This window comes from Pleurodeles waltl, chromosome 2_2, assembly GCF_031143425.1.
Source record: "Pleurodeles waltl isolate 20211129_DDA chromosome 2_2, aPleWal1.hap1.20221129, whole genome shotgun sequence".
NCBI lineage: Eukaryota > Metazoa > Chordata > Amphibia > Caudata > Salamandridae > Pleurodeles > Pleurodeles waltl.
In genome coordinates, this window is record NC_090439.1 from 718,750,308 (window position 1) to 718,765,616 (window position 15,309).

The following is a 15,309-nucleotide window of genomic DNA, read 5'->3' on the forward strand; positions in this document are numbered from 1 at the left end:
ATAATAAGTAGATTGTGTTTAAAATCTGTTTCTTGGAAGAAAAATGGGAGAACAGTATCGCATGCATTTGGACTGTGCACACAGGTTGAGGATTTATTTATTCAATCTTTATTTTTGCAGGGAGGAGAACATGGCGGCCGGTTAGGCGGTGGGCCACGGAGCATCCGCGCTAGGCCGAGTAGAAGCCTTGTGTAATGCTGCTTCTTAGTGGCAAGAAGCAGATATATTACTGGCTGGTAATAACCAGCTAGCGGCAATACCCATGTAGGCTTAAAAAGCATGAAATTACTTTTGTGCTTTGCGCTGTACCTGGTGAGCAGTGAAGGCTGTGGTGGTGGAGCCTCGGCAGGGAGAGCGAGCCGCGCCCAGCCTCTGGGCTCGAGCAGCAGCGGAGATCCAGCGCGACAGGGAGGCGGCCTCGAGGATCCCCTTCCGAGGTGGCAGGAAGAGCAACAGTGGCAGAGACAGCACAGAAGGTGTAAGATCTCCTGACAAAGGGGACGTGGGGAGATCGGAGTCACAGAGGCAAGGTAACTCCCTTTCCCCAGCTTTTTCCTTTGTACAACTTGACTCTTGCTGGACAAATAAGAAGTAAGAGTTTTGTTATGTATGGTTTTAGGGGATTGAGGGGTAATAAAAGGGAAGGAGAGGTGAATGCGATCTGGAAATCTGTGCCCACCTACTCCTTCAGAAGCAGCAGCAAGACCACTGGGACCAAAGGAAACTCCAGGCCTGGTGGGCTAGAGTCCCTTATTGAAGTCAATAAAGCTTAGAAGGATCAAGCCAGAGTCAGTAGCAGAGGTAGTAGGTGGAGGGATAAGTCTTCCTCTAAAACTGGGAGTGCACAGGATTAGAGCCTTAAGATTATCCCTTCACTAAAGACTTACTTCAGGGTTCTTTATGGGGTTGGCACAGTCTAAAAGTAATGATGGAGATTAATCATGGAACACAAGGAAGTTTTCTTTACAAAATCGGAGACCCCAAATACTTTAAGAAAGTTAGATTTAAAATTATGCAGGACTCTGCAAGGCAGTGGTTTGCGATAAGGAAGACCACCAACTGGCCATACTACAGGAAATTTGCACTTCTCTGGGATTCCCCGGGCTCACCAGAATGGACTAAGGATATTCTAGTTATACGGCTGAAAGAGGCAGGATTTGTGTGGTTGGGGAAATTGTTTAATGAGGGGAAGCTGATACTGTATGAATACCTGGATGTAGTGACAGAGGGCAAGCTTTCTAAATTTAAGTATCTTCAAATAGCAAGCTAGGGGAAAAGTGTGAAGGAGGGAAAAGGCGGATCAAATGAGATAGAGGAGTTATTTTATCAGGGCTAACCCCGGAAGATCTGGCGAGATGGTATTGGACGTTGATGGAAGTCATACATGGAGGATTCAACATGCCAGAGGAAATGTGGAGAGATCGTCTTCCAGGACCACAGACAAGAGAATTATAGCAAGTATCTACAGCTTTGGATATCCCACAGTTAAACCTGCCCATTTAAGAAGGAATCATTTGTTTACAATTCACAGAGCCTTCTGGACCCCAGAGAAGCTATCTAAATGTATGCAAGGCAACTTAATTAGCTGTAAGAAGTGTGGTCTGGGCTCAGCGGACGACGGGCATGTGTTCTGGAAGTGCCTCCAGCTCTCCCGGTTCTGAAAAGAGGTATAATAATATCCTATCGATAAGCTGCCAGGTAAGCCTCCCGCTGGTTATTTTTGGATGCCTTCCGGGCTCAGCAGGGCTAAGCAGGAATAACGCTAAAATAACGCTAAACTTCTTTTCTATATGATGCTGCTGGCCAGGAGGGAGATATGCAGGAAATGGGTTAATACCTCACCTCCCACTTGCACTGAGTGGAAAGACTCCCCGATGTATAATCTAACTCTGGATGTGGGGGCAAGCGAGAGGAAAAACAAGAGAAACAAGTTTTGGGGTCCACCAAAAAGGCAGGTAGAAAGGAAATAATCCAGGGTCCTATGATTACACTAACGACTGGTCGTAGAAGGACTCTGGGGGCGGGCCACCGAGCGTACCAATCAGAGACCCGGATTTTCCCAGATGGGAGCCTCTAATGGTAGTTCGATCTTAAGCTAATCGACCCCCATGAGGAGACACCTAAGAGGATATCCTGTGTGCCGGACAAATGGATGAGGACAATTAAAAAAAAATATATATATATATATATATATATATATATCTGTTCGTGGCATTAGTCGCTGCAGATTCACATGCTGTGCACATCCCACCATCTGGTGTTGGGCTCGGAGTGTTACAAGTTGTTTTTCTTCGAAGAAGTCTTTTTCGAGTCACGAGACCGAGGGACTCCTCCCATTTCGACTCCATTGCGCATGGGTGTCGACTCCATCTTAGATTGTTTTCCCCACAGAGGGTGAGGTAGGAGTTGTGTATGCTAGTAATAGTGCCCATGCAATGGAGTGAATGCGTATGTACATAATGAAGTTTTAAGTAATATATTTACAAATGTACAAATGTTTAAGATCTACTTCTAAACGGCTACAGGCTCCCGGGGAGGCGGATGGGCGCATGTGAATCTGCAGCGACTAATGCCACGAACAGATGTACACTGGGTAAGTGACATTTTCCGTTCGATGGCATGTGTAGCTGCAGATACACATGCTGTGCATAGACTAATAAGCAGTTATCTCCCCAAAAAGCGGTGGTTCAGCCTGTAGGAGTTGAAGTAGTTTGAAATAATGTTCTTAGTACAGCTTGACCTACTGTTGCCTGTTGTGCAGTTAACACATCTACACAGTAGTGCTTGGTAAATGTATGAGGCGTAGACCATGTTGCTGCCTTACATATTTCGTTCATTGGAATATTTCCCAGAAAGGCCATGGTAGCACCTTTCTTTCTGGTTGAGTGTGCCTTTGGTGTAATAGGCAGTTCTCTTTTAGCTTTAAGATAGCAGGTTTGAATGCACTTAACTATCCATCTAGCAATGCCTTGTTTTGAAATAGGATTTCCTGTATGAGGTTTTTGAAAGGCGATAAATAGTTGTTTTGTCTTTCGAATTAGTTTTGTTCTGTCAATGTAGTACATTAGTGCTCTTTTGATGTCTAATGTATGTAGTGCTCTTTCAGCTACAGAATCTGGCTGTGGGAAGAACACTGGTAATTCTACCGTTTGATTCAAGTGGAAAGGTGAGATTACTTTTGGTAAAAATTTAGGATTGGTCCGTAGAACAACTTTATTTTTGTGTATTTGAATAAATGGTTCTTGAATGGTAAATGCTTGAATCTCACTCACTCTTCTTAGAGATGTGATGGCAATTAAAAATGCAACTTTCCACGTTAAGTATTGCATTTCACAAGAGTGCATGGGCTCAAAAGGTGGACCCATGAGTCGTGTTAAGACAATGTTGAGGTTCCATGAAGGAACTGGTGGTGTTCTTGGTGGTATAATTCTCTTTAGGCCTTCCATAAATGCTTTTATGACTGGTATCCTAAATAATGAAGTTGAGTGCGTAATTTGCAGGTAAGCTGAAATTGCCGTAAGATGTATTTTAATGGAAGAGAAAGCTAGATTAGATTTCTGCAAATGTAGTAAGTATCCTACTATCTCTTTTGCAGATGCGTGTAAAGGTTGAATTTGATTATTATGGCAGTAATAAACAAATCTTTTCCACTTATTTGCATAACAGTGTCTAGTGGTAGGTTTTCTAGCCTGTTTTATGACCTCCATACAATCCTGTGTGAGGTCTAAGTGCCCGAATTCTAGGATTTCAGGAGCCAAATTGCTAGATTCAGCGATGCTGGATTTGGATGTCTGATCTGTTGTTTGTGTTGTGTTAACAGATCTGGTCTGTTTGGCAGTTTGATATGAGGTACTACTGAAAGGTCTAGTAGTTTTGTGTAACAAGGTTGCCTTGCCCATGTTGGTGCTATTAATATGAGTTTGAGTTTGTTTTGACTCAACTTGTTTACTAGATATGGAAGAAGTGGGAGAGGGGGAAAAGCGTATGCAAATATCCCTGACCAGTTCATCCATACAGTAGTGCATTGCCCTGAGACTGATGTTGTGGGTACCTGGATGCGAAGTTTTGGCATTTTGAGTTTTCTTTTGTTGCAAATAGATCTATTTGTGGCGTTCCCCACATTTTGAAGTAAGTGTTCAGTATTTGGGGGTGAATTTCCCATTTGTGGATCGGTTGGTGATCCCGAGAGAGATTGTCTGCTAACTAATTCTGAATCCCTGGAATAAATTGTGCTATTAGGCGAATGTGGTTGTGAATCGCCCAATGCCATATTTTTTGTGTTAGGAGACACAACTGTGTCGCGTGTGTTCCTCCTTGTTTGTTTAGGTAATACATTGTTGTCATGTTGTCTGTTTTGACAAGAGTGTATTTGTGGGTTAATATGGGTTGAAATGCTTTCAGAGCTAGAAACACCGCTAACAGTTCTAAGTGGTTTATATGAAACTGTTTTTGCTAAATGTTCCATTGTCCTTGGATGCTGTGCTGATTGAGGTGTGCTCCCCACCCTGTCATGGATGCATCTGTTGTTATTACGCATTGTGGCACTGGGTCTTGAAAAGGCCGCCCTTGGTTTAAATTTATACTGTTCCACCATTGAAGCGAGATGTATGTTTGGCGGTCTATCAACACCAGATCTAGAAGTTGACCCTGTGCTTGTGACCACTGTGATGCTAGGCACTGTTGTAAGGGCCGCATGTGCAACCTTGCGTTTGGGACAATGGCTATGCATGAAGACATCATGCCTAGGAGTTTCATTACTAATTTGACCTGTATCGTCTGGTTTGGATACATGGCTTGTATTACATTTTGGAATGTTTGGACTCTTTGTGGACTTGGAGTGGCAATCCCTTTTACTGTGTTGACTGTTGCTCCTAGGTATTGCTGTGTTTGACACGGCAGAAGGTGTGACTTTGAGTAATTGATTGAGAAACCTAGTTTGTGTAGGGTTTGTATGACGTAACTTGTGTGTCGTGAACACTGTTTTTGCGTGTTGGTTTTGATTAACCAATCGTCTAGGTACGGGAACACATGTATTTGCTGCCTTCTGATATGTGCAGCTACTACTGCTAGACATTTTGTAAAAACTCTTGGTGCAGTTGTTATTCCGAATGGCAACACTTTGAATTGGTAATGTATCCCTTGGAATACAAACCTTAGGTACTTTCTGTGTGAAGGATGTATTGGTATATGGAAATATGCATCCTTTAGATCCAGTGTTGTCATGTAGTCTTGTTGTTTGAGCAGTGGGATTACTTCTTGTAATGTAACCATGTGAAAGTGGTCTGATTTGATGTATGTATTTAATATTCTGAGATCTAGTATAGGTCTTAGAGTTTTGTCTTTTTTGGGTATTAGAAAGTACAGTGAGTAAACTCCTGTGTTTAGTTCTTGTTTTGGTACTAATTCTATTGCCTCTTTTTGGAGCAATGCTTGAACTTCTAATCCTAGAAGATTTATAAGTTGTTTCGACATACTGTGTGTTTTCGGTGGGACTGTTGGAGGGAATTCTCGAAATTCTATGCAATAACCATACTGGATAATTGCTAGTACCCAAGTATCTGTTGTTATCTCCTCCCAATGTTTGTAAAATTGGCTTAATCTTCCCCCCACAGGTGTTATGTGATGGGGATGGGTGACTTGTGAGTCACTGCTTATTTTGAGGACTTTTGGGGCTTTGGAATTTTCCTCTACCTCTTTGGAATTGTCCCCCTCTATATTGCCCCCGAAAACTTCCCCACTGATATTGGCTTTGGTAAGTGGGCCTTGTTTGTGATGTTGTGGTTTCTGTAGGTTGTCCTCGAAACCCTCCCCTAAAAGATGTTTTGCGAAAGGTGCCTCTGCTCTGCGGGGAGTAGAGTGCGCCCATGGCTTTTGCCGTATCAGTGTTCTTCTTGAGTTTCTCAATAGCAGTGTCGACTTCCGGCCCAAACAACTGCTGTTCATTAAATGGCATATTTAGCACGGCTTGTTGAATTTCTGGCTTGAAACCTGACGTGCGGAGCCATGCGTGCCTTCTTATTGTTATTGCAGTATTTACTGTCCTTGCAGCCGTATCTGCTGCATCCATTGAAGACCATATCTGATTATTAGAGATACTTTGTCCTTCTTCCACCACTTGTTGTGCTCTTTTTTGGAACTCCTTGGGTAAGTGTTCTATCAAATGTTGCATCTCATCCCAGTGCGCTCTGTCATATCTTGCCAAAAGCGCTTGTGAATTGGCAATGCGCCATTGGTTTGCTGCTTGTGCTGCAACCCTTTTGTCTGCAGCATCAAATTTGCGACTCTCTTTGTCTGGAGGTGGTGCGTCTCCCGAGGTATGAGAGTTTGCTCTCTTACGAGCTGCCCCGACAACTACTGAGTCTGGAATTAACTGCGTTGTAATATAAACAGGATCTGTTGGCGGTGGCTTGTATTTTTTCTCCACTCTTGGAGTTATGGCTCGGCCTTTAACAGGATCTTGAAAGATTTGTTTTGAATGTTTTAGCATTCCTGGGAGCATAGGTAGTCTTTGGTACTGGCTATGAGTGGAGGTTAGCGTGTTAAACAAGAAGTCATCCTCAATTGGTTCTGAATGCAAGGTGACGTTATGAAAAGCAGCTGCCCTTGCGATCACCTGTGTGTAAGATGTACTGTCCTCAGGAGGGGACGGCCTGGTAGGGTATGAGTCTGGGCTGTTGTCCGATACTGGAGCATCGTAAAGGTCCCATGCATCGGGATCATCTTGACTCATGGCAGTATGAGTCGGGGAGTGCATCAGTGGAGGAGTTGCTACTGGTGATGTGTGCACTGATGGTGGTGGAGAAGGTGGTGGAGTTGTTTTCTTTGCCACCTTTGCCTGTGGCTCCTTGTCCTTTTCGTGAAAGGCACGTTTTCTTTTTATCTTAATTGGAGGAAGAGTGGTTATCTTCCCTGTGTCTTGATGAATGTGGAGCCTCCTTTGAGTATAGTCTGGCTCTACAGCTTGAAATTCCTTTCCAAATCTATGTTTTTTCACTTGGGAGGCCAATCCTTGTTCCTCTGCATAGGAACCTGTTTTCGGCTCCGAGGCTGGATATTTCGGAACCGAAACTTTTTCGGAGGTCTTTTTAGGCTCCGAAGAAACCTTTGTAATTTTCGGCGTGGTGGTGTCTCGATGCCGAATTTGTTCGGTGCCGCTGTGACGGTGCCGAAATTTCTCAGAGCCAATGTCTCGGGTCCGAGATTGCTGTGTGGCGGTATCTCGACCGGAGTCGGATGACTTCGACACCAGCGTGCCCTTTTTCGGTGCCTTGGCTCAGTCACCGCTTGTTTGGGTTAAGCCATGGCCTGTTGGCGGTGGCGTCTTCTGGGCTTTTGTTGACTTCTCGTGAGTCTTATGTTTCGACGTCTTACTCACGGTTTTCGGCGTTTCTTCGGCCTCGAGCTCTTCCGAGTCCGACTCTTGGATAGAGAAAGCTTCCTCTTCTTCCTCGAAACGCTCTTGTCCTGTCGGCGTCTACGCCATCTGCATATTTATGGCTCTTCGGTCTCTTAACGTCTTTCTGGACCGAAACGCTCGACAGGCCTCACAAGTATCTTCCTTGTGCTCTGGGGACAAGCACAAGTTACAGACCAGATGCTGATCCGTATACGGATACTTGTTATGGCATTTTGGACAGAAGCGGAATGGGGTCCGTTCCATCAGCCTTGAATTCACACGTGGCCGGGCCGACCAGGCCCCGACGGGGGATCGAAAAAAAACCCGAAGGGCCACCGGAACTCTTCTAAATTCGGTGTCGATCTGTTGTAACTAACCCAATACCGAACGCAAACAATACCGATGTTTTTTCCGAGATTCTAACTAACTTTCCGACCCGAAACACGGAGCGAAAAGGAACACGTCCGAACCCGATGGCGGAAAAAAACCAATCTAAGATGGAGTCGACGCCCATGCGCAATGGAGTCGAAATGGGAGGAGTCCCTCGGTCTCGTGACTTGAAAAGACTTCTTCGAAGAAAAACAACTTGTAACACTCCGAGCCCAACACCAGATGGCGGGATGTGCACAGCATGTGTATCTGCAGCTACACATGCCATCGAACATATATATATCTTTATTTTTGCAGTTATATACATCACAAACAATGTCTATGAGGGTGTCAGAGCATTTTACAAGATATAAGGTGCCACTGCAGAGTACATCGGTCAAGGATTCCTTCTGGCCTGTCCACCTTCACCACAGCCCACAACAATGGGGAGGAGAAGACTCACAGGGGCCCAGAAGTAAATGCATCCTCTGCCCTCAGGATGGGCTGCAATAGTATGCAGGGAGTCATCTGAGGGAGACAGCTTCCTGTTAAGCTCCAAGACGTCTGCAACAAACAAGAGCACAGCTGACCAGTTTTGCCCTAGAACCTGCTGGTAGGTTCTGGAAGATTGAGTCCCAACTCACCAAGGGGTGCCCAAAAGGTCCTGGATCCTCGGCTCATGTTAGATTGTATTCTTTCTTCCTCGGAATTGCAAACGTGGACACTTAGAAACTTTTTCTGAACTTTTTCGTAAAAGAACCAGAGGCTACCATGGGACTGCCACTGAAACCCAGCCACCGAAGTTGCTTTGCCAGTTGGACTCAACTTACTGATTTGCCTCGCTGAAAGCAGCTGACTTACAGCAAAGTTTCAACATGAAGGATTTCACCGGGACCAACACCAAACAGCACCCTGTCGACATAGAGCTATCCGCCGAATCCAGCTGGCACCCTGTCCCACCGACAAGACACTTTCTTTAGAAAAAATGACTAAGTCCAAAGGTAACATTTTCATTGAGACAAATACAGTACCTATATCTCATCCAGATTTTTGTTTCCATGTCTATTTGGTCATTAAGATGTATACTATTTTTATAAATTGGAGTGGGATTTTTACTGTGTTGTGTTTTCAACTTATAACTGCTTTGGTACTGATAAACAACCTATTACTCTGAGTTAATCCTGACTACTCTGTGCCAAAGTTAAACAGGACTGAGGTTTAAAGTCTCCTAACAGGAGCTCATATAGAATAATGCCATTGTTACTTGGTGAGTTCTCACAACCACCCCAGCTAATAATACAACTACTCAGAGGCACTGGCCAGGAATCTTCTTACATGTAACCAGGATGCCCTCACCTTTAAGCGTGTTTATCACAATGAAAAGTGGTGGAGAAACAGGGACACCAGAAGTTGTGAGTAGGTGGGGAGCTCCGTGCTGCAGCTCCTTACCCAGCTGTCCTCATGAGAAAATATGGTCAGATACTGCGTTAAAGAATAAGCAAAAAAAATGGGCAATAATTTTATAAATGAAAAGGTTGTGGAACTGTAACTTCTATTTATTAAAACAATATATGATTATCTAAGTGTTTCATTTTGAATCGAAGGTTATCAATAATTTGTCATTCAAAATTAATGGATCAAGTCTGTTCTAAAACTGTATGATGCAAATTAGTTGGATAATTTATCTTTCTAACAGAAGCGCCAAACAGTAATTGATTACTCTGCATAGGGTGACTTATGAAGGATTTAATCTTCTGCAAAAAAGATATCACCCTGGTAAGCATAAAGCTTTTTCAACTTACATAATTCTTGTTAACTGTCATTACGTTTCAGTAGACTATCTATTTTACAGGTGGTGAATAATTAGTTTTTTCAGTTTTAATAGGACCAGTCCCACCAAAGAACAAAATGATAAAGTATAACTGTTTATTTAAATTTTTATTAAAGTTCAAATAATGACTTTTATTGAACTGAATAAAATATCTGCAATGCACCCACTAGAGCTTTCACCCCATTTTCATGTTGTTTCAAAGGTGGAGGATAGTGATTGTCACTCAGCAGTTTTTGATACTGTCTTAATTCCAGAGTTATCATTAATAAAGCAGTGGGTAATAACAAAAAATAGGCACTGACTGCTGCATATTGCTACACTATCTACTTCTCTGAGATCTAGCTGTGATTGTGTTTATCTGTCTGCTTGGGCAAATCTTCAACCAATCTTTAGGATTGTAAGGAGTACGTCAGAAGAGGACATAGTGCACCAGTTAGCGACAGCCGTTATTCCTTACTCAAAGGATACTTTTGACTGAGTCCAATCTCAACCACAGTATGTGAGAAGAAGTCAGGTGTCTATTACTGTGACAGGAATGGAAGGCTCAACCTGCAGAGTTTAAAGAAGAAAGGACTTTTTTTTTGTTTTGTTTTTTAATAAGTATAGGGATTAGGAAAAGTAAAACTGTCTCATGGAGGAGTCATTATATCAAACTGCTAGGACTGTGATGGGGATGACATGCACACAGAGTAACGAAAATTACTTGTAAGAAATACAATGCATTATTCTTCAAATCCGGCTATATCCCATTAAAGCAAAAGCCTACTCAAGTCTTCCATTTGTTATACTATATGCAGTAACGTGTTTTCAACACTCATACTAGAAACCCTACACAATATTTACTTATTTACAGAGGTAAAATCTATAAAGTAGCTGTATACCAAACAAAAAAAATGGATAGTATTTAATCTCATTCTAAAAGAAAAATATCGAAAGCACTTTATTCATAAACGCAGTTAAGTGTAGTCCTCTAAGAAAAATATAGCACACAACAAAAGCCCCTCAAGAATGTATTTAGGGATAATGACAAAAGTTACTTACAAATCTATTCCTTGTTCAATGATCTCCTTCTGTTGTTTTAGGACCTCAAACTGCTCAGGATTGTCAGTACCAGACATCTGTGTACTGTAGCTGCCAATTCCTGATGATGCTGTGGAGTCCAGTGAGTTTAGACTTCCATATCGGTTAATGGTCTCAGGGTGTTTAGTGTCATTTGTCTCCTGTTCTACAGGCTTTTCCTGACCTTAACCAAAGATTTAAAAGAAATAATACATTATTAATGTTTAACAAAATAAACGTGATACCAAATGTATTTGAAACTGTACAATTAACTTGCACTTTCGATAGTTTACATCCAAATCGCAAAATGCAAGCAGGCAACTGTGGGAAGCCATACAAAATCATACAAAGGGAGCTTGGAACACAAATATGAAAACAGCAAATTTGAAAACATCTCCTTTACTTGGCTTTAGAAGTATTGAGGACAACAACACGGGTTCATTTATATCGAGTATGGATTTATCTCTGATTTGTTTAGTTGAAAATTACTTATGTATATCTGTGTCAATATCAGTTTCTACTTCTGTTTTTATAGATGCTCCAATACAGAATGGCTGTCATGTATGGCACTGCAATACATGCCACAAACAGATGTTTACTGAGTAAGTAACAATTTCCATTCCATTGAATTTGTGGCTGCAGATACACATGCTCTGCATAGACTGTAAAGCAGTCACTCCATGAAAGCACTGGCTAGCCTGTGGGAGTTGCTGTTGACTGGATAAGTGTTAGTACTGCTTGGCCTACATTGGCTTTCTGGCGTGCAGGTACATCCACACAATAATGTTTTGTAAATGTATGTGGTGTAGACCATGTAGCTGCCTTACAGATGTTAGCTATAGGTATGTTTATAAGGAAAGACATAGTGTCTTCCTTCTTCCTAGCAGAGTGCACTCTGGAAGAGACAGGAAGTTGCCTTTTTGCTTTGACATAACAGGTTTGTATACATTTCACTATCCATCTTGCTATGCTGTTTTTGGATACTGAATAGCCTTGGTGAGGTAATGAAAAAGCTACAAAGAGCTGTTTGGTTTTCCTAAAGTCTTTAGTTATGACAGGGTAAAACATCAATGCACGTTTAACATGTAAATTGTGGAGGACTCTTTCTGCAATTGAGTCAGATCACGGAAAGAAGGCTGGTAGTTCAATGAATTGTTGAAATGGAATTGGGAACCCACTTTAGGAAGGAACTTCAAGTTTGTGTGAAGGAACAGGCTTGTCTCTATGAATCTGGAAGAAAGGTTCTTCCAAGATTTGGGCCTGGAGCTCACTAACATGCCTGAGTGATGTGATATTGACTAAGAATGCCACTTTCCAAGAAAGATACTGAATAGGGCATGAATGGAGTGGCTAAAAGGAGGGTCCATGAATCTGGTAAGCATATTATTGCAATTCCAGGATAGTGCTGCAGGCACCTTTTAAGGCCTTTCATGAAAGCTTTGATAACGGGAATACTGAACAAGGAAGTAAGCTGTCTTTTCTGTAAATATGCAGCTATAGCTGCGAGGTGTAAGCAAATGGAAGTGTAAGGTGTATTTGCTTTCTGTAAGTGGAGCAAGTAACAAACAATATCTTGGACAGTAGGTTTAATGAGATTAATATGTTTAGGTTTGCATTAGCATACAAAAAGTTTCAGTTTTGCTGCATAACATTCTCTAGTTGTGAGTCTACAAGCTTCCTTGAGAATGTCCATACATTCTGCAGGCAAGCCCAAGTAAAACAAACTCTATGACCTCAGGAGCCATACTGCAAGGTTGATTGAGCTGGAGTCTGGATGTCTGATCTGTCCTTGAATTTGAGTGAGAAGGTCCGGCCTGTTGGGGAGATTCTCGTGAGGGACTACTGAGAGGTCCAGAAGTGTGGTGAACCATGGTTGAAGCGCTCAAGTGGGAGCTAAAGGGATCATGGTGAGAGATTTTCCAAACCAGTAATAGAATGAGAGGTGGAAAAGTGAAAGCATATATCCCTGACCAGTTCATCCATAGAGCGTTCCCCTTGGATACAGGGTCTATCTGAGGAGTTCCCCACTTTAGAAAGGATTTTTGAAGGACTTGTGGGTAGAGTTCCCATTTCAGGACTAGTTGCTGCATCCTGCTGAGCAAGTATGCACAGTCGTTGTCCGTTCCTGGGAGATACTCTGCCCACAGGTGAATGTGGTGGTGGGCAGCCCACTTCCATATTGTCTGAGAGTGTTGCGAATATTGGGGTGACCGTGTCCCCCCCTTATTTCTGTAGGTAATACATGTCTGTCATGTTGTCGGTGCAGAATAGGACAACCTTGTGGGACAGGTGATGAAGAAATGCTTTTAGGGCTAGAAATACTGCCTGAAGCTTGAGGTAATTGATATGTAGGGATTGGTGACTGAGATACCAAAGGCCTTGTACTGTGAGATTTTGAAGGTGAACGCCCCAACCCATCAGTGATGCGTCTGTGGTCAGAATGACCTGAGGTACAGAATCCAGAAAAGGCTGCCCTTTCAAGAGGTTGATGGTGTTCCACCATAGGAGAGAGCGGTGAGTATGGCGGTCTAACAACACTAGATCTTCCAGGTGACCCTGTGATTGAGACCACTGCTGTAAAGGACAGACACTGCTGTAAAGGACACATGTGGAGTCTTGCATGGGGAACAAGGGAAATGCAGGAAGCCATCATCCCTAATAGGGGCATGATAGACCTGACTGTGTATGTACCATTCTCCTGAAACTGGAGAAGTGACTGAAAATTGTGACCCTCAGAAGGATTGGAGTATGCTCGCCCTAACTCTGCACTTAGAATAGCTCCTAGATAGGGCTGTGTCTGAAGAGGCTGAAGATGGACAAAGTTGATTGTGAATCCCAGTGTGTGAAGCAGGTCCACTGTCATCTGAGTCTGACGCTGGCAGTGTGGTAGTGAGCTGGCATTGATAAGCCAGTTGTCAAAGTAAGGGAACACATGTATGTTTTGCCTCAACTCCGAAAGGCAGGACTTTGAACTGGTAATGTCTGCCTGTAACTATGAGTTTTAAGTATTTTCGATGTGCAGGGTAGATGAGGATATGGAAGTAGGCGTCCTTTAGATCTAGAGCAGTCATAAAGTCGCCCTTTTGTAGAAGGGGAATAACATCTTGAAGAGTGACCATGTGAAAGTGTTCTGACAGAATGTAGTCATTTTAGGGTCTGAGATCCAGAATCGGCCTGAGAGAGTCATCCTTTTTAGTGATGAGGAAGTATAGAGAGTATACTCCTGTTTCCTGGTGTTGTACTGGAACATGCTCTATAGTCCCTTTGAGAAGAAGGGAGTGCACATCTTGTTTAAGAAGGGTGAGGTGTTCGTGGGTTAGCCTGTGAAAGTGAGGGAGAATGTTTGGAGGGATGGTAATGAGCACCAGACAGTAATCATGTTGGATAATAGAAAGGACCCATTGGTCTGAGGTGATGTTGACCCATTCTGTATGAACATTTTAAAGTCCTCCCCCAACAGGTGTGGATGGGGGTGGGGAGATGTAGGCAGTCACTGTTTTGGTGTGGAGGTAGAGCTGCGGGTGGTGGTACTCTTATCTCTGCCTCTGCCTCAGTTGTTATTGACTCTACAGGCTCCTCTGAAGAAACCTCTGGAATATGAGGTTGATGGCTGTCTGAACTGGGGGGTAGAGGCTTCTGAAGTTGTTGATTTGTAACTACATCTGAATGTGGGGTGATGAAAAGTGCCTCTTTGTGAGAGAGACTGAAGAGCACCCCTGGCCTTTGCGGTGTCTGTACCTTCAACTTCTTAAGAGTAGAGTCCACTTGAGGGCCAAAAAGATGCTCTTTGTCAAAGGGCATGTTGAGCACCGCTTGGTGGATCTCTGGTTTGAAGCCACAGCATCAAAGCCAGGCGTGTTGCCTAACCAAGATACTGGTATTTATACTATGTGCAGCCGTGTTGGCTGTAACCAGGGAACAATGGATGGAATTATTAGTGATTGTTTGCCCCTCTGCAACAATCTGCTGTCCTCTTTTGTGGTGCTCATCTGGGAGATATTGGAGGAGCTCTTCTATTTCATCCCAGCGAGCCTGATTGTACCTTCCTAGCAATGCCTGTGAATTGGCAATGCACCGATGATTAGCTGCTTGTGCAGTCTCTCTTTTCCTGGCATCACCCAGTTGTTTGCTCTCCTTGTCTGGGGGAGGAAAGTCCCCTGTGGCCTGACTATTGGTCCGTTTATGTGCAGTGGCCACTATGGACTCTGGCGGGACCTAGGATCTAATATATAGTGGATCAGAGGGAGCAGGTTAATACTTTTTGTCTACTCTAGGGGTGATAACCATAGAGTGGACTGGTTCTTTATAAATATTGTCTGCGTGACGAAGCATACCAGGGAACATGGAGAGGAACTGGATATCCCTATGTGTGGATATTAGGGTATCGAAAAGGAAGTCCTGTTCAATGGGGTCCCTGTGCAGCTCAACATTATGGAAGGCGGCTGCCCGAGTTTCTATGTTCTGTTACAATGTAGTATCCTCTGGTGGGGAGGGTCGTGCAGAGTAGATCTCTGGGTCTGTACTTATCATGGAATCAGGGTTATGTGTCCTATGGATCTGTGTCCTGCTGTGTCCCACCCAAATCCTCCCCGATAAATAAAGGGGTACCCTGAGGTGTTAGATCTCCTGCAGTAGGAGAGGCAGATGAATGATG

The 15,309-nt window shown here is 43.3% G+C and overlaps 1 protein-coding gene across 1 annotated transcript in view; it reads right to left on the minus strand.

The window, feature by feature from the left end:
- The window catches only part of ARFGEF1 (ARF guanine nucleotide exchange factor 1), a 961,498-nt gene that overhangs the window by 527,322 nt on the left and 418,867 nt on the right, over nucleotides 1-15,309 (minus strand). The window contains exon 14 of the mRNA XM_069220293.1: nucleotides 10,638-10,839. Coding sequence (XP_069076394.1) covers nucleotides 10,638-10,839 — 202 coding nt within the window. The remainder of the gene's footprint in view (nucleotides 1-10,637; nucleotides 10,840-15,309) is intronic.